The 20,084-nt window shown below is 46.7% G+C and overlaps 1 protein-coding gene across 3 annotated transcripts; it reads left to right on the top strand.

The window, feature by feature from the left end:
- The first annotated feature begins 15,239 nt into the window (after window positions 1–15,239).
- On the top strand, window positions 15,240–18,748 carry Pdp (pyruvate dehydrogenase [acetyl-transferring]-phosphatase 1-like protein, mitochondrial). Of its 3 annotated transcripts, none has more exons than XM_075877474.1 (2): window positions 15,240–15,459; window positions 17,128–18,748. In XM_075877474.1, the coding sequence occupies exon 2, from the start codon at window positions 17,224–17,226 to the stop codon at window positions 18,403–18,405; it is 1,182 nt and encodes a 393-aa protein (XP_075733589.1). In that variant the 5' UTR covers window positions 15,240–15,459; window positions 17,128–17,223; the 3' UTR covers window positions 18,406–18,748. The 3 variants fall into 3 exon arrangements, with proteins under 3 accessions (XP_075733589.1, XP_075733588.1, XP_037283488.2); XM_075877473.1 differs by lacking the exon at window positions 15,240–15,459 and adding an exon at window positions 16,055–16,120; XM_037427591.2 differs by lacking the exon at window positions 15,240–15,459 and adding an exon at window positions 16,497–16,847.
- The last annotated feature ends 1,336 nt before the right edge of the window (window positions 18,749–20,084 follow it).

Here is a 20,084-nt window from a genome sequence, read left to right as displayed (position 1 = left end):
ATAATTGCTATAAACGAGTTGCACGAAAAAAAAATCAAAATAGGACGGCAGGCTGCTGTGAGGAAACTATAATCCTGGTTGTCTCGGGTACTCTACAAATCTCTGTAGAACTCATCTGCTACTGCAACTATCCTATTCATAGGATTTCCCTCTCTCTCCGGGTTCACCTGAAGCGACCGCCACCCCCTCCCCCTACAATGAGTGGCTGAATTTACCCCTGATTTGAAGCCTACCGGATATTAACCCTTTCTTTTTTAAATTATTGGCAAGCAAGTCGGTACGAAAGCGCGCTCACTGACTGACTCTGTCGGGGTTGCTTCGCTTTCTGAGAATTTTTTTTTTTCTGGAAAGCAGTCGCTACGCGATTCAGCTATCGGTGACTTGTGCTCCATCGTGCAAAACTCAACAAGTTGGTATGAGCCACAGGAATTTGGCAAGCCCCAAGACCGAGTACAGCAGGTGCGAGCGTTGAACGGAAACTCCGCTTGGTGAAGTGGAGCACGAGAAATAGACAGAAAGAAAGACAAAACAGAGAACTAGAAAAAAAAAACTATAAAAAGAAAGACAAGTAAGGAGAATGATATGAAATAAAAAACACGAAATAAAAAACACGAAATAAATCAAAAACAGCGGAAGACAAAAAAATAAAACGTATGCAAAACAAAGAAAGAGAGCGAAGTAGAGATAGAGAAACGTTCATAAAGAAAGCTAGCAAAACATGGAAAGCGAGAAAGATATAGAGGTAACAGACGTGACAAAGTGTGGGCAGCTCCACTCTATAACTGTGAATGCTGGGGAAGTGCACCCTGTAGTTGTGTTTCTTTTTACGCGTCATTTTTTTCGCGTGTGTGCACCATGGTGGTTGGGTCACCTTTGACAGTCATCACAGCTCATCGACTGTTTTCGACCCATCTCTACGACTGCGGCTACCTTCTTGTATTTCTAGGGAGGAAGCTACGTGTTGTGGGGTCTGCGTCAAGGCGTAGCCTTCAGTAATGCCTATTGATTTAAGATTGGGATGGCAGAAGCACGTAGTGCAACGACTGCGCCATCGATGAGACTATTGAACACATTTTATTATGTTACTGCCTGGCATACACAAACGAGAAGCTTCACCTCCACCGTGTTCTAAATCAACTCGACAGGGGCGATTGCACTGTCAAGAAGGTATTGGAACCATGGCGCTGCCCATCCCAATTCCGAAAGGCAACGAAAGCGCTGTTGCGTTTCTTCAAAGACGCCGGCCTGTTTCATCCTTTGCGATGTGAAACGTGGAACTGTTACGCGTCAGCCCAGTCCGTGACTTTTTTCTCCTCCTTTATAACTTTCGTTCGTCCCCTCCCCCGTGCAGGGTAGCCTACCGGGGCTCAGCCCTGGTTAACCTTCCCGCCTTTCTTATTCTTTCTCTCGCTTGGTATTCTCCTGACGTTGTTGTCGTTTGGCTGCTGTGTCCTCTTTTTGCATACCAGGCTTGAGAAATGGACGTACAGTCGTTCTTCCTCTGCTCGCTTGGCCCTGGCAGCGGGATCCGGTTTTCGTCGGCACTGCTGGAGTGTACTAGAACCTCTAGAACACTGTAGCACCGCCGCTCTCGGGCGAGCGCGCACTGTCGTTCTCGGAGATCCTCCTCAGCGGCGTCCATGGAATTCATGGCGGAAAAGACCCCCACCTCAGCCAGCCGGCGTCTTTCTATTGGCTCCTGCATGGGAGCGTTCCTAACGGCGAAACCTTCAGAAACTTTTCGACAACAACGGTAATGATGATGAAGATGAAACTGTGGCTTTCCCTTTGCATTGAGTAGTCACAGGAAATATGCCTCCTGGCCTTCACTTAGAAATGAAAAGAAATTTGAAAAAAAAAAAAAAAACGCCAGGTCTGCGTGGTAGGTGCAGCACAGTCAAAGCGAAAGCTAAAGGAGCGGCCTTTCAGAGCCTTTTCAAGACACTAATTCGGTAACTATCTTGCAAGCACACTTGCTTGGTACCCACTAGGGCATTAGTATTAAACTTTTGGGTAATAGGCCGGCATTCACTATGCTATTTTTCGTCATTCTTCTGAGAAGCGTCGTGTCCGCTAAACACTTGCAAGGAATTTTGTGGCAATGGTCCATGCAGTGGCTGACGACGATGAGAAATTAAGGCTGAAGTGGGTATACATTATGATTAATAAGGAAACAAGAACAAGATTTCGTAATGGGTTGGAGCATCGTACGGCCCAATTGTTACGCTATTCGCATTGTGCGACGACTGGTTGTTCTTTCGCTGTTGTAAAACGCTGTATAAGTCGATTAACGCGATTGATTTCCCGACATCAAGCCTGCCTAAGGCAAGTTTGACAACAACTCACAAGCACCGGTGCAGCTCAGTGGTAGAATACTGGGCTGGCACCCAGCGGACCTGGGTTCGAGCCCCACTGTGCCATTGGTGCTAGGTCATGCCTGCCTAAGACAAGTTTGACAAGTTATAAGCACCAACGTAACTACGTGGTAAAATATTAAACTAGTATATACCCAGCGGACCGAGTTTGAGCCCCACTGTGTCATTAGACACCTTGCACCACACCTTGGTGTAAGGTGTCTAATTTCGCGCGATGTCGTTACGGACACCGGCGGCGGCGGCGGACAGCAAGCAAACTGCGCGTGACCCGGAAAGCGATTTCATAACAGCTTTCGCTGTAAAAAAAATTTAAATGATGGTAAGGCGGAACGAGCTGTACTACCTCCACAGTCAATACTTATGATCTGGAAGCGTTAGAAAAATGAAGAAGTGTTGATTTGCTTTGCTCGAACGTGGTCGGTCCGGTGGTCCGGAGGTGAGCACCTCCACATCCCCCGTGTTTCCAAACGTGCACTTTCTTTCCCCCCCCCCCCTTTTTTTTTGTGTCAACCTCGGATCTATCCTTTGACATAGTTCACGTGATCAACAATATACATACTCGCTTCTCTGACAGCCCAGAACACCACAAATAATGTGAAGAAATAAAGAAAGAAAAGGGGGCAGACGGTCACAGTTTCACGCAAGGACGAAGCAATGAATGCGATAGTAAGAACTTAGAATGACTCACTAAGAACGGCTAGCAGCTCAATGCTTGCAGCGCACCGTTAAATTGCAGAGGATGCACAAAAAAAGCGAGCGCAGGATGAGTGCGAACTAACAATGGTCTCGTACAGCTCCATCGAAAGGGCAGCGTGCTGCTAAAACACAAGGAAGGACGCTCAAAAACAGCGCGCAGGTATACGCAAGCCAAGCGTGAACAAAAAACTCCCACGGTGTTGTTACTTCGAGCTTGAGCAGCGTCCTCCAACGCTCTAGATTTTTTATGCGACTGCGTTAAGAGGCTAATTTATGCGGTTGACGTCGGTGTCGTTGTGTGGTCGAGATTGAAAAGGCATCATCATCATCACCATAACCAAAATGTCGAGAATGATGCGAAGAAAATAAATATTAAAATTTCCCGGTTCGAGTGAGTATCGAACACAGGCCGTCTGCGTGGCTAGCAGGTGTTCTACCACACAGACACGAGATTTCTCGAAGATCTGTGGGAAAACACTACATGCATGTCATGTAGTGAAATAACTCGCCTTTAGCATCACATATTGCGTGGCAAAAGCGTACAGAATCGTGAATCGAGCAAGAAGGGGATTTTTTAAAGGCCCGCTCATTACAAAGCGCTCAGACATATTTTATCATCATCAGCAGCAGAATCATCAACAAACTGAAACGATGCGTCTCGCTCTATACGGTTGTATAGTGGGCCTTTCACTGATTTGCAAAAAAAAATAATTGTGGGCACTTCACAACTGTGCTTGCAATCGGCATTCAATGATAGTTGGAAACGGCCAATATTACGTGTATATATAGCCGTTCGTCTCCTGACGGCACGGTTGAGGCATGCACCGAGAACCGAAGATAGGCTAGCGGTCGAGGCCAATTACGCTATCGCGATCTGCTCTTGAAGGCGAAGCTCAACCGTTTTCTATTTTTTTTATTTGCGCATGTGTTATTTACTTGCGTGACAAATAAGAGAAGTTAAACTGGCCTACGGAATGTGTATTTAACTGCTCGATTGACTACAGACTGCTTTTGATGGCATGCAGCCAGTGTGCGCTCGCCTTTCGTGAAGAAATTCTGTACTCAAAGCTCACACAAGCGGTACTCCCACGGCTGCTGTTTCGCTCCCGTAGTTTTCTTCGATTTGAGAATGTGAGTTTTCTAAGTATTGTGCTTTTGAGCCACTATATCACCACTTTTTCATCTGGAAATTATTTTGCTCTATGTTGCAAGTACACTGTTCTTCTGAAGAAGGCATTCAAGAAAAGATCCTGAATACCTTCTTCACAAAATGGGCTAACTGTAAGTTGATGTGGAAAAGTCGTAAAGGCGAAACTAAAAACGAAATATACTTCAATCTGTGTGCACACCCAGACATAGTACAGAATGTAGAAGTAGTTGGCAAGAACCAATGCAGTGACCATAGAATGGTAAGAGCTCGTATTCACCTAGGTTTAAAAACCAAGGACCTAAAGTGATACGCAAGAAGCCAATTAATGAGCTAGTCATGAGAGTGAAAGTACAGAAATTCTGAGTTTCACTTCAGAATAGATTCGAGGCTCTAAACGAGGTAACTGAAGTTAGCGTTGACACAATGAACGATAACCTTACTAGTATCATCAAAGAATGTGCAATAGAAGTCGGAGGTTCAGTCACTAGACAGGACACTGGCAAACTATCTCAGGAGACAAAAAATCTCATTAAAAGACGACAAACCATGAAAGCCTCAAATGCAACCGACAAAACAGAGCTAGTGGAGCTTTCGAAGTTAATCAACAGAAGGTAAGGTAGCCGACGTCAGAAGGTATAACATATAGAGAATTGAGCAGGCTGTAAAAAGCGGCAGAAGTCTAAAAGCTGCGAAGGCAAACTTGTGCATATGCAAAAATTGGATGTATTGTGAGAATTATTTATGCGTCCCATCTTCTCATCTGTACTTACTCATCGTCACCACTCCATTTTGGGTTGTGGGGCACATACTCGAGACAATAAAGAAGCCTTGAGGGTCCTGGACGCCGTCTTACAAGTGGTGGAGAGTGCTGCCCGGTCCCTGCATCCTCTCGCACTACAAGACACCCCCAACGTCTTCTAGAACACATCCCTGGAGCTCCGTTCAGGCCGCCGCTTAAACGACCTGGGTTTTGTAATGTCGCAAGCCGACCGGCCCAGCGCCACAGCTTCGCCACCGTTCCCACCGCCAAGAAACCCTTCTCGGCTGGTCACCAGCCCTCAAAAAGATCCTCCGCTGTTCGCAGGGCTTCCGGGTGAGGACGACGTCGAAGACTGGCTCAAGGAGTATGACTGCGTGAGTGTCGTCAACCACTGGGATGAGTCTGCGAAACTCACCCACGTTGTATTCTACTTGAGCGGCGTCGCAAAGACGTGGTTTTTCAACCACGCTACAGATTTTCCGACATGGCCCGCCTTTACACATCAGCTCCGCCAGATTTTTGCCAACCCATCAGTGTGCTCGGATATCGCCAAGAAGAGACTTAGTGCACGTGTTCAACGCCCCGGCGAGTCATACACTTCTTACATTAAAGATGTTCTCACCCTCTACCACTGCATCGACATCTATATGGCGGAAAATGACCATGTGCGCCACCTGCTCAAAGGCATTGTGACTGTCGCTTTTAATGCGCTTGTGGTGCAGAACCCCCAAACCGTAGCCGATGTTGTCGCTACCTGTCAGCACCTTGAGGAGCTTCAGACCACTCGGGTGCAACCTGATATGTCTGACCTGAGCTCGAGCCATGACGCAACAGAGCTGCGTACATTTATCTGCTTTATCATTCGCGAGGAACTTCATGCACAGGATTCACCTCGCCACCTTAATATTCGAACAACGCCACCTGTTACTAGTCTACGCGACGTCGTGAGGGAGGAACTGGCCTTGATGACTGGTACACTAGTTTCGAGCTCACATTCTATGCTTATTCCAAGTTATGCTCACGTTGCTGCAATGACACCTGCGCCCCACCAAAGCCTGGTCTCGATGACTGGCACACCTGTCCCGAGCTCACATTCTGTGTCCATGCGAACTTATGCTCAGGTTGCTGCTATGACACCTGCACCCCAGCAAAGCCCAATGCAGCTACCAGCGTCCAGAGTGCATGGTTCGCTCATCTCACTCGCACCGCGAGCATCTGCCCAGCCTTACAACGCCTGGCGCACTACCTGGCCGGCTTGCTCCTATTGCGGAATCCGTGGTCATATCTCAAGGTTTTGCCGACGCCGTCAGTAATACGAAAGACGAAGTTATATACAATGACTTTGAACAGGACGACTTCTACACCACTGGACCACCCTATCATTGACTGTATCAGAACAGCACACGTCAGTCGCCGTCTCCGCAGAACTTCGGCTCAATTGGTAGGTCCCGTTTCTTGCGTCGTCACTCACCTTCACCGATGCGGCATTCCTCTTCTCCACTTCGACCTTCTAATTCAACTCTGGACCGTCAACTGAAAAACCAAATAGTGCAGCTTCGGGAGGGAAAGCTTCATCTTTTGAACTGCGTCAAACTCCTCCGGACCACCCATTAAATGTTGTATTGGTGTATGTTGAAGGTATACAGACCAGGGGCATAGCCTGGGGTTGGCACACCGGGCACGTGCCCCCCTCCCGTCCAGAAATTGTTTTTCGCCACAGCATAGAGAGTGGAAAATGACCATTTTCAGGGGTAGCCCCTCCCGAAATCAAGGTGGTCCCCCCCCCCCTTCCCGAAAAACATTTCTGGCTACGCGCCTGATACAAACTGAAGCACTGGTAGACACTTTCCGTAATTCGTGCAGACTTTTGTGCCCGCTTGAAAAAGTTAGGACACCATACGATGGCCCTCCCCTCCATTGCGGATATGGAGTAACTATCAGCCTTCAAGTGTTTGTACAGCCCGCGTTTTCATAGATGGCATCCTTCAACACATTAAGTTTCTTGTACTTCCTTTGTGCACTCACACACTCATTTTAGGATGGGACTTCCTTTCTTCAGCATCAGCGCTCATATCATGTCGTCAGCGAGTAATTCATATGTCAGCGACTGAGAGTTCATCCGATATGTCGATTCATGCAGCTTCCGTTTCATTGCTGACGCTGATTGTTTCATTTCGCCAGGAGATGAACAAATTCTCACAATTGCTTTGGATGCTATAGTTACCGGTGACGTGTTCACAGCTCCATCAGTTCGCTCCAAACCTGCGGGGCTTACCATTGCACCCGGCCTTGTGCGGTTTAACGACGGCAAAGTATTGGTCACCGCCTTGTACCCAACGTTTTCACCAGTGATGCGGCCCCAGGGCACTGCTGTGAGCTGCTTGGCTGACAGCGAGCCTTTTTCGCTGGTTCCCCTCCACGCAAAATCACCGTCTTTGCCTGTTACAACTGATACCAAGGCTACCACTCTTGCTTTAAATGCTACCATAAGTCTCCACCTCACTCCCGAGCAAAAGAAAGACCTCTTAGACCTTCTCCAAAAGCACAGCCTTTCGTTTAACGTACATTCCAACGGTTCTTGGCCACACCTCCGTTGCAGAGCACAGCATCGGAACCGAAGGCAGGTCTATTGTACGCTGCCGCCCATACCGTGTGTCTTCGGCGGAACGGCAAATCATAGAGGAAAACGTCCCCGACATGCCCAAACGGGACATCCAGCTCTTGGTCGTCTCCTGTGGTGTTGGTCCGGAAAAAGGATGGCTCTGTCTGCTTTTGTGTTGATTACAGAGTGCTCAATGAGATCACGAAAAAAATGTATACTCATTGCCACGCATAGATGATGCCCTGAACTCCCTACAAGGCGCAGAATATTTCTCCAGCCTCGACCTCCGATCCGGGTATTGGCAAATACCTATGCGCGAAGCAGACAAGGAGAAAACAGCGTTTGCGACGCCTGACGGGCTTTACGAGTTTAACGTCATGCCTTTTGGCTTATGCAACACTCCAGCAACATTCGAGCGCATGATAGATACTGTCTTACGTGGTCTCAAATGGAAAACCCGTTTATGTTACTTAAACGACATCGTAATTTATTCTACTTTTCCTCAACACCTTAAGCGTTTGGACAAAGTTCTAACGTGCATTTCGAACGCTGGTTTATAGCTCAATACCAAGAAGTGCCACTTCGCCAGCACAAGCATCAAAGTATTGGGTCACCTTGTCAGCAAAGATGGCGTTCAACACGGCCCCCGACAAAATTGTAATTAGTTTTCCACGTCCGGGCAATCAAAAACAATTGTGAAGTTTCGTGGGCCTGGCGTCTTATTTCCGCTGCTTTATCCGTCACTTTGCTGCCATTGCGGGGCCGTTACACAAGCTTCTGATGTCAGGAACGGCTTTCACATGAACTGATGAGTGCGAGTGTGTTTTCCAGGCCCTTAAGCGTGCTCTGACATGAGACCCCGTCCTCCGTCACTTCGATGAGAGTGCACCCACTTTCCTGCACACAGGTGCCAGCGGCCACGGAATCGGTGCTGTCCTCCTCCAGCGCGACGATACATCACGTGAGCGAGTAGTTGTGTATGCCAGCCGCGCACTAACACCTGCGGAGCAGAACTACTCAATAACAGAGCAGGAATGTCTCGCTGTCGTTTGGGCCATCCGGAAATTTCGACCTTATCTGTATGGACGCCACTTTACTGTGATTACCGACCACCATGCCCTATGCTGGTTGTCCTCGCTGAAGTCCTGATACACCTTTTGCCGTTGTCGGAATAGACCTCGTCGGGCCACTTCCCGTAACGCTGGATACTGCGTTTGCAAGAGTACACTTTTGAGATTGTGTACAGGTCTGGCAAACAGCATCAGGATGCTGACGCTCTCTCTCGCTTCCCTCTGCCACTTTCATCTCCAACCACGCATCCTCAATGCCCCTCAGATGATCAAGCGGCTTCCTCTTCACTCACGTTATCACCCCTGGCAGTTGCTGGGTCACCATCTTTAAACAGCAGCGCCCAGTTTGCCGCGTGCCAACGTGACGACCCTTACTGTAACCGCATCATCGGATACTTGAATGGCTCGTCTTCTCCACCTAATGCCAACTACGTTGTCAGCTATGGCAGTTCAAGCTAGAGAACAATGTCTTGCAGCGCTATACTTACAATGCGGATGTACATCGGTGGGTGCCAGTACTTCCCCGTTCACTGCGAAAACAAGTTCTCGAAGCATTGCACGACGACCCATCAGCTGGCCACTTAGGATTTCGAAAGACCTACAACCGCGTTAGGAGTCATTTCTTCTGGCTTGGTATTTCTACCTTTGTGGCTAATTATGTCGCTTCTTGCGCACTTTGTCAACGCCGGAAACGACCAACTTCTGCTCCTGCTGGCTTATTACAACCCATTCCATATCCCGATACACCTTTTGTCGTTGTCGGAATAGACCTCGTCGGGCCACTTCCCGTAACGCCAGCGGGCCACCGCTGGATCGCCACAGCCATCGACCACCTCACACGATACGTGGAGACCGCTCCTCTACGCACTAGCTCTGCCTCATACGTTGCCACCTTCTTTTAAGAAGCCATTGTGTTGCGTCATAGTGCACCTCGCGTGTTGTTGAGTGACTGATGCAATGCCTTTCTGTCCACAATTCTTGACGAAATTCTAAAAACTTGTGGCACAGTTCATAACACAACATCCGCTTATCACCCGCAAACAAATGGCCTGACAGAGCAATTCCACCGGACTCTAATCGACATAATATCCATGTACATCGGACCGAACCACGAGTACTGGGACAAAATCTTACCGTTCGTAACGTTTGCACAGAACACCACTGTTCAACGAACCACCAGATATTCACCTATCTTCCTCGTCTACGGTCGTGCGCCGACATTCACCATCGACGCCTATTTCTTCAATTTAACGACAAAAACGTCCACAACCACACCAGAACATTTCATCTCCAGGCTCGCTGACACACGACAACGTGCTCAACTTAACACGGAGGTCAGTCAACAAGACCGCAAGCAACGCTATGACAGCTTTCATCGATCCGTCACCTTCCGTCCTGGAGATGAAGTACTACTTTGGACGCCTGTTCGTACACCAGGATTCTGTGAAAAGTTTATGTCACGCTTTCTCGGTCCTTACGTTGTTTGTGAACGAACATCTCCCGTCAATTACCTTGTCACTCCCGCCGAGGGTTCCTCGGACCGTCGTTACCGAGCCTCCGAGATAAACCGCGTTTCACGTCTGAAACCCTTTGTTCGCATTACCTTTCCCGTCTAGGTCTCGGCCGGGCCAGCCGGTGAAGTGCGCGGAAAAATAAGTGTAAGCATTGTTTATGCGTCCCATCTTCTCATTTGTACACACTCATTGTCACCACTCCAGATTGAGTTGTGGAGCACATACTCGAGACAATAAAGAAGAGTATTGAGGGTCCTGGACGCCGTCTTACAGTATGCATTAAGGGACAAGGAGGGCAATGTGATAATCAATATGGATAGGACAATTGAAGTGGCGGAGGAGTTCTACAGAGAGCTGTACAGAAGCTGAAACAACCAGGATGATATCGTAAAAAGCAATGAATGCCCAGAGGAAATCAACATCCTACCAGTAATGGTAGGGGAAGTAAGGAAAGCCCTAGTAGTAATGCAAAGAGCCAAAGCCACTGGTGAGGATAAGGTAACAACGAACCTGCTGAAAGATGGCGGAGAAATTCTGTTAGAAAGACTGGCCACCTTATTTACGAGGTGTCTCTTGGCAGGAAGGGTACCGGAATATTTTGGAAGAATGCCAACATAATTTTAATCCACAAGAAAGGAGATGGTCAAGAGCTTGAAAAATTATAGGCCGGTCAGCTTACTGCCCTTTCTCTACAAATTATTTACAAAAATAATAGCTAATAGAATTGATGCGAAATTAGAGTCCCATAAACCAAAGGACCAAGCAGGATTTCGTACAGATTACTCCACAATAGATCATATCCATACTATCAATCAGGTAATAGAGAAATGCGTGGAATACAACAAACCCCTACACATAGCTTTTATAGATTACGAGAAGACGTTTGACTCAGTCGAGACACCAGCAGTAATGCAGGCACTACGCAATCAAGGAATCGACAAATCCTACATAAACATACTGTAAGAAATCTGCAGTGGATCTACAACCACCATAGTTCTCCATAAAGAAAGCGACAAAATCCCAATAAAGAAAGGTGTAGGCCAAGGAGACATGGTCTCTCCAATGCTATTCACCACGTGTTCATACGAGGTTTTTAAGTCCCTATATTGGGAAGAATTGGGAATAAGAGCAAATAGAGCGTATCTGACCTGCGATTCGCTGGTGACATTGCCTTGATGAGCAACTAAGGGGACGAATTACAGCTCATGATTACTGAGCTGAACACGGAAAGCAGAAGAGTAGGTCTCAAAATTAATATTCACAAAGCTAAAGTAATGTACAACAGTCTCGACGGAAAGCCCCACCGTGTCGGTCTAGTGGCTAAGGTACTCGGCTGCTGACCCGGAGGTCGCGGGATCAAATACCGGCCACGGCGGCAGCATTTTCGATTGAGGCGAAAGTGCTATAAGCCCGTGTGCTTATATTTGGGTGCACGTTAAAGAACCCCGGGTGGTTGAAATTACTGGAGCCCTTCACTACGACGTCTCTCATAATCGTATGGTGGTTTTGGGGCGTTAAACCTCACATATTATCATCAGTTTCGGCAGAAAACAGCACTTTGCGATAGGTGGAGAGGCGCTGGAAGTTGTAAAGGAATATGTCCACTTAGGACCAGTAGTAACCATAGAGCCGAACCATAAGAATGAAACAACTAGAATAATAAAGATGGGAGGAGGGGGGCCGCAATCGGCTAGCATCTTCAAATCGTGAATGGTAATTTGCCACTATAACCCTCAAGAGGAAGGTATATGACAGCTGCATCTTGCCGGTACTTACCTGCGGACCAGAAACTTGGAGGCTAATTATTGAGGACGAGTGATGGAAAGAATAATAATATGTGTATTGAGAGACAAGAAGAGGGCAGAGTGGGTCAGGGAACAAACCGTGGTTAAAGCTGTCATTTCGCATACCAAATTCGCATTCACCCAAATTCACAAGCTACAAATTCGCATTGCGCCCGCTTACCAGCCTCTGCGGCAATACGCGGCACCCCTCTTTCTACGACGAAATGTCGACGGGGCGCTGAGTACTTAACGGCTTAAACTTCTTAAAAAAGCTTCTTTTGCCCCACACCGAACCCCCAGAGCCAGGAGGCGCCGTCTGGTCGGGAAGAATGCGTTAGTGAAAGGAAGAGTGGAAGGGGGGCGCCCTGGGGGAGTCCACCTTATATTCTTTTTCTCTGTTTTTCTTTCTTTTTTTTTCTTTTTTCTGTCTTTTTTTTCTCTTTCTCTCTCCCCACTCTGATTTGAGATTGTATAAAGCTGAGCACCAACAAACTGTACCTTCAATCCTGATGAAGGCCCGACTCTAGGCCTAAGCGTCGAAATAAACCACGTTGTGACGGCTCACGGAGGATCTACTTGACTATATGCAACACTACGGCCACTCAACCACCGTGCCTGCCTATATATATATATATATATATATATATATATATATATATATATATATATATATATATATATATATATATATATATATATATATATATATATATATATATATATATATATATATATCCGCAAGTATACGCACATAAGTCACACGTCACGCCCCCCTCACAATATCCATACGGCCGCTATTTTTACGCGGTGCGTTTTTCGTCCGACTACGTTGGACTTGAAGTAGTTTTGAGACCTCGTACTGTCAAAAAGGTGAAGTTTACAGTGCGCATTTGTACAGAGACACGCTAAACGTGCGGTGCAAAGCTACCCAGGATTTATGGAGCAGTAGGTTGGCGTGTCATACTTCAAGGGTTATGACATCACGTGTTAGACATAAATTATGGGCAGGTACGAAGAAATCTATTCGACTGCATCGCCGCCACTACTTGGCAACACGGAAGGGAACGGGCGGCGAGGCGCGGTCTCGCCACTCAACACTTCTAGTACACTCCCATGCACCGCAGCACCATGCAGGCTACAGTGTACTAGAAGGAGGCAGTGGGCTCACTCTCCGGCGGAGGGTATGCAGTGGGGTGGCTCCAGAAACGTCGCACGCTTGTGGTTCTCTGGTCACACGAGCGGCAGCGCTGGCATCGCCATCAATGGAAGAATTCTGGGAGGGACGTTGCAGCTGAGCCGGTTGTGAGCCGGTCAAGTCCTGCAGAGCAACAGAGTTTGAGCCACGTTGTGTGGCTGTGGACATTGTTGCGCCGAGTTTTTGCCATCAGCTTTGAGCGTTACGCACCACGCAAGATGACAGTATGCTTTACAGTGCATACTGCAACCATGCCACGACAACGGCAAAACCACTGTTATTCGCTTGGGTGTCTAACAGGCAACGTGTTCGTGAAGAGTAAGCAGAACCTGTCATTGTTTGGCATCCTGAAGGATGAAAACAGGCCGAAAGAATGCGAGATGAACCAGCACAGAGCGGACAAGCTTCTGGAAGACACCAACGCAGTTTGCGAACTCCACTTGCAACCGCGTCTGTGCATATTATCGATGGAAAAAAAAAGTGCGCATACCTCACTCATTATCCATGCCGAGGCTGTTTTCAACTTGTTCGGCTGACCAACTTTTGTGACCGAGGAGGCCTCCTTCATCCCTCAAATCAGCTGTACAGCTTCATGAAAAAGCTCGAGGATATTTTCACAGAATGTTTTTGCCAGAGTAAGCTGCCCTCTGCAGCATTATGGACATACTGGCAATTGTTCAGCGCAGACTCTCGATTGAAGTTGGTTGCAGTGTGCACGCAGCTACCCTCAAAGCGAAAGTAATTACTTTTTACGTTGTCACACGTCTTCATTCAATTTGAAAGGACTGAACACTGACAATTAGGCAGGGAAGCGGCAGAGGGCCAAGCAGCTGAAGATGAGCCGTCACACATGAAGTGAATAAGGTGTGTAAATCAGTGGCTAGATGGTGTACTTCAGTTCTTGCAAATAAGAGCTTCATGTCAGGAGCAGAAGCTTCGTGTGTACCTTTATATAGTTTTTCACTATGTCACTCTAGATATGTCTAACATGCGTGTATCTGCATAATTATGATTATGATTAACCCCCAGAAAACTGTTGTGCCATGGTCTACAACTGAAGCAGAACAAAAATTATTTAAGCACTACAATTTCACTTTATAATAAAGGCGCAAACCCAGCCAGCACGCCTGCATGTTAAAGCTTTTCTAGGAAGTGAACGCGCACTGTTTTCTAATTATGTCGTGAAAGGGCGGGCATAATCTTGTTGCGAATTCTTTTTAGGTTCGGTCTACACAGCATGAACCGTACGTTTGGTCACTGTATCAAACCATATAATTTGTGGGATACATCATCCTTTTCGACGAGGTGTTATATTCGAGGAAACACGATGTGGCCTGAACAAATAGAGTGCTTATCAGGAATACTCTACTAACTCAAGCACACACCCTCCGAAACACACACACACGCACAAAAAGCATTCGCTGCGTCGCACTAGAAAGGAGAATGCACAGACTGCACCGGCTGCCATCGGACTAATTTTCGGGAAGCTGTATCGCAAAAGAAAAAGAAAACACTGTGAAGCGAGAGCACCAAAAGCTCTTAATATAATCAGAGGGCAGTCAAAGCATGCAAGTTTATTACAAATATCGAATAAATGCACGTTCTAACTTTTACGAGCGGCAATCGGCGAGCAGCTTCTGCAGGTGAAGCTTCCATTGATGATGCCTGTGGCGTCATCTCTCTTATGTGACGCCAAAAGCGTCAGAGTAGCTGTGGAGTAATCTCACTGCCCTCTTCTAGTACACTGTAACCAGGCCCGTGGCATGTTGGGAGCTTCGCGTCCGCGCCGAGAAGCGTCGTCACCATCGAAACGACGACAGCGCACCGCCGGCGACGGCAAACAAACGCCATCTAAGTTTTTTTTTTTTTTTGACAATGTTATTTGTAAGATTTGAGAATGTTAAGCATAAAAAACCGTTTCTCATTTAATTTTAGGCATTCAGAAGCATGCGTGGTGCGAACGCCTGGAAAATTGGAAAGTGACACACTTTAGATCAACGCTTCTAGAACCAGAACCTTTAGATGGCAGCAACGTTACTAGATCCAGTAACGTTGGATGGCAGCGCGGACCAGAAAACGAACAGTCATGCCGCACTGCTCGTTATAGGCACGCGAATACGTTGATATTAATTACGGAAAGTTTGCCGAATACTTTCAACGAATTGTTACGACATCTTCAGCTACAAAAGTGCTGGAACGATATCAGTAAACGTTTACTTACTGCAGCGAACGTTACTTCACTTGGAGTGCGATGGATATATCAGCCAGCGCTGGACAGCTGTGCTCCGGGCATCTACGTTGGAGCTATGCATAGTACGTACCTTGTTTCCACATGAATGCTGATGCACGCATATTGTTCACTGCTATACATTTCAATACGTTACTACGTGACCTTTATTTTATGTTAACGTCGATTGACTTGCAATAAAACAATTTATTGCCGCAAGTTTGTGTGATCAGCGTTGTCGTTTCGCTCGGTCTGTATGCGGCATCACTTACTTACTAAACTAAGTATGCAAGGTACTTGTGAGCGTCTAGTAAGTAGTTTACTGCATTGTACTATGTGGAAACGAGAGAAATTGAGACAGGGAGCTGCTCCAACGAGCGCAGGACAGCCATGACAAAAAAGCAGACAAAGACGGTGACGTCTGCTAACGAACGGCCAGCCACCCCATCAAAACGCCCTGGTGCTTTGAAACCCAGTTCTTTTTATACGCAATTATAAGTTATACAAACATTATTTTTAGTTAATATTTACTCAAAAAGCTATTGGAGGGCAGAAAAGAATGAAAACTTTTTCAATTGACAGTAAAATAGTCAGTTTTTAATCTTTGAACAACAGCCGCCGCAATCCAGAGGGCGCTATCAACACGTCTAATTTTTGTTCCCATTGGCTTTGTGGACATGTCACTCCACTGCCTGCACCACGGAGTGGCCTGCACCTTCAAGCACTTCAAGATTTCAAGAACACTAGGTGCGCAGACATAGCACTGACTGCCAGAGCGGGACCTCTATATAATCAATCATACGCTCTGGCGTGCGATCACATGGCAGGCCGATACATTTTGTCTTCAATCGCTTTGCCCGATTCTCATTCCAAATTTTCACTTACATCATCCATAACTTCAAACTCTCCGCGCAACTCGTCTCTCAGCAGCGTTGCCTCTCACGGAGGTGGCCTCTTGCCACGCAAGAAAAATTTAAAATTTGAGTATGCATAACCTTGTGAACCACTCAACACCCAACTTTTTGCTAATTTAGGGGTTAAAAGGGATAACGCACACGGAATGCGTAGCTACTTGTGGGCACATTAGGAGTTCTACATTCCCGTTAGTACGGCACAGTGATTATGGGATCTGGCCACATTCATGGCGACGCACAAGATAAACTCTATTGGTGTCATTGCGTTAAACGATTGCGGTGCGCCGAAAGAGTTGTTAATGACAAAGCCACTATGTTCGAGAAAGTGGCGAAATATTGTAACATAAGTACATAAACTACTTTGCAGTGGGCACGCGTCTGGGGTTAAGCGAAACACAAATGATTTGGAGAAAGCGATGGCAACGACCTTGACTGGACTTCGGCATCTCGCGCTTCCAAGGCTTCGAAAAATCGCACCCGTCTTTTGCCTGACTATTCCAAAGCAGCAATCACGTTCACGGAGCGACCTCTTTGGAGCGCCGAGACTAGGGCCTCCGGAGGTAACGTCTTTGTGAATTACTGCTGCCGAATATGAGTCTCGTATAATCTTTCTCCCAACCTTTCTGTATTTAATAGGGAGATCTTTTCCCTCCTTCACTATTGTGGATCCAGTCAAAAGACAGAACCTGTACGAGGAACGGGCTCCGCCGAGTGGAGTAGTTGTGGTTTTTTCATACGATTTATCATGAGTGGCAGAAGCCATGTATGCTTCGCACGTTGATGTTTTGTAATGGTGACATAAATTGAAAGGTACTCACCAGAAACTGCTTATTCCTGCAGGTATCAAAGATCCTCCGATGCAATGAAACGTCAAGGGAAGTACAAGCTCGGTCTGTGCGGTCCTTCGATACAAATCAGCTCGCTGCCAACAGCCCCATGGAAGATTGCCTTGTTATTGCTCGCTGCCTGCTCACTACGGGACATTTATTCGGCGTGTTTGACGGGCACGGCGGACTTGGTTTTGCACAACTTGTCAGCCAACGCCTGTTTGACTACATAGCATTGTCTATACTTCCCCACTCTCTACTTAAGGAATACATAGAACAAAATAACAGGACACATCTTGTTCAAGTTATGCACTGTACAGACTCTCTGACGGATGAGCAAAATCAAGCACACTTTGACAGCCTTCATGCCTTTGCACATAAACTACTTTCAAGTGTGGGAAGGCCATTTTCAATGCAAGATGCCCTGCACCAAGCTTTTTTGCAACTGGATGCTGACATTTCACGTGAAGTAACCGAGAACAAGTGGCAACACTCCTTGCTGTACGCCCTAATGGGAGCCTGCGCCTGCGTCGTGCATGTAGATGGGCTGCATTTGCATGTGGCCTCAGCAGGTGACTGCAGAGCAGTGCTGGGAAGCCTCACCGAAGACTCCAGCTGGCATGCAAAGCCCCTCAGCATGGAACACAATGCAGACAATATAGCAGAGCTTCGTCGTGTGCTGAGAGAGCACCCAGATCAGGAAAGCAACACTGTGGTACGGCAGGACCGCTTGCTGGGACAGCTGGCACCGTTGAGGGCTCTGGGCGACTATAACTACAAGTGGCCCGTCAGCCAGGTGACTGAGCTTCTGGTGCCATTGGCTGGACCACATGCCCTGCCACCTCACTACTTGACTCCTCCCTACCTAACTGGTGCACCTGAAGTCACGCACCACCATTTGGGCCCCCATGACAAATTCTTGGTGCTGGCCTCTGATGGCCTTTGGGAGCAGCTGCAGCCACACCGCGTGGTGAAGCTTGTGGGCCAGCACATGAGTGGTCGACAAACATTGGACAGACTACGCCTGCCCCAACCCAACATGCGCCTGATCCAGGTGGCGCATATTCTTGCTGCCCGTCAGAAAGGCCTTGCCCAGAAGCCTACAGATGCTAATGCAGCAACTCACCTCATCCGCAATGCACTTGGACGCACTGAATACGGCATTGAGCACAGCAAGCTAGCTGCTATGCTGGCACTGCCTCAGGAAGTGGTGCGCAGCTTCCGTGATGACATCTCTATTGTTGTAATTTACTTCAACTCAGACTTCCTTCGACTCTCGCCCGCCGGCTAGCAACTGTGGACATTGTGTATTTATTGCTTCGTCTTCATCTGCTTCGCCCTCTCATTGTGATATTTTACTCAAAAGTATTTATTGTGCAGAAAAAAAAAATAAGCAAGAATAACTGCCACTGCCATATTGCTTAGGCATATAGCAGCTAAGAAGAGGTTTGTCTAGTCACGCACAAAAATCGCAGAATGTGAACGTTAACGGTAACTGGATGCGTGATTCCAGTTGAGGCATAGGAATTACTTAAAAAGGGTAGACAATAGATTGGTATGCAATGACTGCTCTCAATACCGCTATATGTAGTAAATTACCTTAGTGTTCTTAATAAATTATGTTGACAGTCCGATGTCATAGCAACATCTTTATTTATCATCAGGTCACTGTACTTACTACTTAAGAAGTTGCAGTCTGCCAACAGCAGTGCTCACTACTGACAATATATCACATTTAAATGTTGCCTAAAAGAAGCAGGAAAGCACTGTCCGTGCATTCCTACTACTTTGTGGCTATTCAACATAGCATATCAAATATTGCTAACTGGATGGCTACAAGTGCACAGGTGTAGCTTTATATGCCCCACTAAAATAATCACCATGGTTTGTTATTATTTCACCATGACATTTAAACAAAGTCATAAGAAGGTGCACAGTTTTGTGCTTAGAAATGTATGAATGATATGGCAAAAGATGATAAACACTGACAATGAATTCTGTTGCATGGTATCAACAACAAAACTATTTTATTCAATAATAATACATAGACATGGGAATATGAAATGCACGTACCATAACCATAGTAGTGTGGAGAGAATTTTTTTCTTTTAAGTAAGCAAAAAGAAAGAGTCCACGATCTCTTCTTTAAACATTGCCAGCTACAAGGCATGTTCATAAGAGCTTTGAAAAGCATTCAACATTACCTAGGTAGTTTACAGCAAAGCTGTCTATGTACACGCTCTAGTGGATTGCATCTGCGGCTAAAATTGCACATAGCAATTTTCAGCGGCCGATGTATATAGCTTTATGCATAAAGTGCCTTAGCACAGCTTGCCACCACTGATTCCTGTTTAACAAGTGTCGCAATACTTGGCAATGGCACTTCCCACCATTCATTGCACCACTTTGTCTTATGGTTGTGCAATAGCGGTTATCGGCATTTGCCCTTTGGACTTTCTACGAGACGGACACATGTCCTTCGCCAGGAAGAAAAAAAGTAGTAATTAGGAGTGTGCCAATGCATCCAGAAGTATGTTAGTGCTTTGTTGAGTGTACATCTCTATTCATTTCAGTATTCTCAGTGCTGGTAGAATATAAATCCGCTGTACCAATATTCACTGTAGCAGACCCGTTCTAGTCTCATCTTCACTAGCTTCCATCTTTACATTAACGAAAGGGTTCTTCATTTTTCTCACACTTGCATCTGGTAAAGTACACTGCAATCAAAGTTTCGAATGGAAGTTTTCATGACAAACACCAGAGGGACACTAAAGAGAAAAATCGCAGTATATCCACGGAGTGAATGATAATGAGTGGGGCAAAGCGTCTGTCTGTCTGTTTGTATATCTGTCTGTGGATATGCTGTGCTGGCTACGCTGGAGGGATGGACTGCCCTAGACCTTAAGGAGCTTCACCCCTTAAACATTTACTTGGTTTAGATTGATAAATTACGCTCTGAAAACTCCAATG

The sequence above is a fragment of the Rhipicephalus microplus genome, chromosome X (genome assembly GCF_043290135.1).
Source record: "Rhipicephalus microplus isolate Deutch F79 chromosome X, USDA_Rmic, whole genome shotgun sequence".
NCBI classification, from domain to species: Eukaryota; Metazoa; Arthropoda; class Arachnida; order Ixodida; family Ixodidae; genus Rhipicephalus; species Rhipicephalus microplus.
This window is presented reverse-complemented; position numbering and strand designations above follow the sequence as displayed.

Excerpts from the sequence above, each read along its gene's own strand:
- Pdp (XM_037427591.2), top strand. The coding sequence starts at position 16,704 with ATGGCAACGACCTTGACTGGACTTCGGCATCTCGCGCTTCCAAGGCTT. Across the intron at positions 16,848-17,127 it reads CGAGACTAGGGCCTCCGGAG|GTATCAAAGATCCTCCGATG; the intron begins GTAACGTCTTTG and ends TTATTCCTGCAG.